Below are 2,339 nucleotides of genomic sequence, written 5' to 3'. Positions count from 1 at the left end.
TAAGTGATACAGTTTTCCATTGGAATAAGACAATTGATATTTCAAATAAGAAAAAAAGATCATTATCTTATTTGAAGTACATAATAACCTATTATCTTATTTTAAAGACTTAAGCACTCATTCAATTGGCAGATCATGTTGTTTATCATCTCAAATATGCAAAAATAAACTCATTTATTTTTAGATGGGTTGTTGCAGTGAATGTGTGAGGTAACATCTGTGGAAGACCATTGTTACACCTTCATGCAAGCAGCAACCACATCTGAAGGGCCTAAAGAAGTTGGTCTCCCCTGGTGAGGACTTTTCATTGGATCCACTGCAGTTTGCCTCCCAGGCTGGAATCAGGGTGGGTGTGCCATCATCTATCAGCAGCACCAAGCTCTGACCTAACTAGAGAAGTTTGGATGCACTGGAAGAATCCCTCTGATTGATTTCCTACTGCTTTCAACACCATGCTGGGAACCATGTTGGCCCCGTTCTTGTTTACCCTCCAGGCTGCAGATTTCTTCTGTAACTCCTCAGACTACCATCTTCAGAAGTTTCCAGATGACTCTGCCTGACTCCCCTTTTTAAACGTTGCTGCTCCTAACAGACCCGATAAGTGTTGCTAGATCTTTCACAGGTTCTTGGTCTGATTAGCAACATTTTCACTCTTTCTAATCCCTTTGATATGTGGAAAAACAGATGTTCAAAATGACAGAGAGAAACTACAGCAGATAATGTGCAGTTTTTTTTTTTTGCTCTGGAGATGTTTGCTTCTGCATTCATTTCCTTTCTAGATTCATGCATATTGAACGGTTCTCCAGTCATTCTGCAAACCAGCTGCTGGTTTTTCTTTTTAATTTGAGCATTTTGGGGCTGCATGGTGCTGCAGTTTGTAGCACTGTTGCCTTGCAGCAAGAAGGTTAAATTCCTGACCTGGAGTCTTTCTGCATGGAGTTCATGTGCATGTATACACTGGAAAAAATCAAAATCTAGATAAGCCATTTTTTCTTAAAATAAGTGCATTTATTCTTGGATTGAGGAGGTAAAAGAGACACATTGCCAAAGAACAAGACAATTTACACTTAAAATAAGAAAACACGATTGCATTGTCTTTTTTCAAGTGCATTTTATCTAATTATCTTATTTTAAGAGTAAAAATACTCATTCCATTGGCAAAGCATTTCATTTACCCACTCAAATTAAGAGTAAATACACTTAATTTAAGAAATGTTTACTTATTTCTAGATCATTTTCTTCACAGTGTATTAGGTGATTAAAGCTTACCAATGGGCATGACTTCTTTAATGCATCCATACTGCTCCTGGTTCAACAATGGGGAGCTGTAGTATCGCCGAAAGCCTTTAGGCTGCAGAAAAAACATACATAAGAGAAAAAAGTGTGTCTGAGAATTTTTTTGGATAAAAAAACCTTAGAAAATCCTTAGAATAAAGAAAAAGAAATAAGGAGCACTAAGCAATCATTTAAATTTTTTATTAGATTAGTGGAAATGTTTTCAGATTTGTTTTTTATTCAACTTTGCAGCAAATGGAACTAATTTTCTCACTTCAGATCAGAAAAGGTCAGACTAAACTCATCAAACACTTCATTCACTATTCATGCGAAATGATAATGCTGAGACGACCGCATATAAAAGGAAGTCCAAGGGCAAAGTGAACAACAGATGCTGGAGGCTGCGATGCTGTTAACTAAACGATGTCAGACTCAGACGTCACAGTCAGCAAAGAGCTGCCTCAGGCTAACTTGCATCGCCGTTTCCAAGCATTCGTTTTATCACAATATTGTTTAAATGGAAAAATATCTGTCATTACAATTTTATAGTTTCCAAGCTTGTTAAAAAGTAAAATCTATTTTGTCACACCTAATATTAAAATGTAGACATGCATTCATGTCTCAGCTGGAAATACTTTCTTTTTTACAGCATCAGTTGTGACTCAGCTGCCTTTAAACTTAAAGGCATTACATAAAATACAGAACAAATATTCTTGTGAAATGGTTTTCCTTCATATATATCTTGAATAAACTGAAGCATTGTTTTCTTCTCTAAAAAATTAATGGATGTTTTTGGAGCAGATTTCCAAAACATAATCAGCTTTGATTGCACTTCATAAGCTGGCCTGTTTGCTCCTTAATTAGTCATTCCTTTCACCTGTCATTTTTCCCTCCCTGCCTCAATTATAATTTATTCCTCTCACCTGTTTCCTGTTGGTTATATTCAGTTCAGCCTGAGCAATCAGGGCCAGATCATTGCTTGTCTTTCTGTCGTTTCAGTTTCAGTTTAAGGCCCTGTCCACACGAAGCCAAACCCTGGCATAAATTCACTAATTTTTCACCAA

The 2,339-nt window shown here is 36.6% G+C and overlaps 1 protein-coding gene across 3 annotated transcripts in view; it reads right to left on the bottom strand.

Annotated features, from left to right (window-relative positions):
• The window catches only part of stac (SH3 and cysteine rich domain), a 79,075-nt gene that overhangs the window by 37,596 nt on the left and 39,140 nt on the right, over nucleotides 1-2,339 (bottom strand). For all 3 annotated transcript variants that reach the window (XR_001481525.1, XM_015385166.1, XM_015385167.1), the window contains one exon: nucleotides 1,270-1,351. Coding sequence is in view for 2 of the 3 variants with exons in the window: in XM_015385166.1 (XP_015240652.1) it covers nucleotides 1,270-1,351 (82 nt within the window). In the remaining variant the exon portion in view is untranslated. The remainder of the gene's footprint in view (nucleotides 1-1,269; nucleotides 1,352-2,339) is intronic.

The sequence above is a fragment of the Cyprinodon variegatus genome, unplaced genomic scaffold (genome assembly GCF_000732505.1).
Source record: "Cyprinodon variegatus isolate N-32 unplaced genomic scaffold, C_variegatus-1.0 Scaffold332, whole genome shotgun sequence".
Taxonomy (NCBI): domain Eukaryota; kingdom Metazoa; phylum Chordata; class Actinopteri; order Cyprinodontiformes; family Cyprinodontidae; genus Cyprinodon; species Cyprinodon variegatus.
This window is presented reverse-complemented; position numbering and strand designations above follow the sequence as displayed.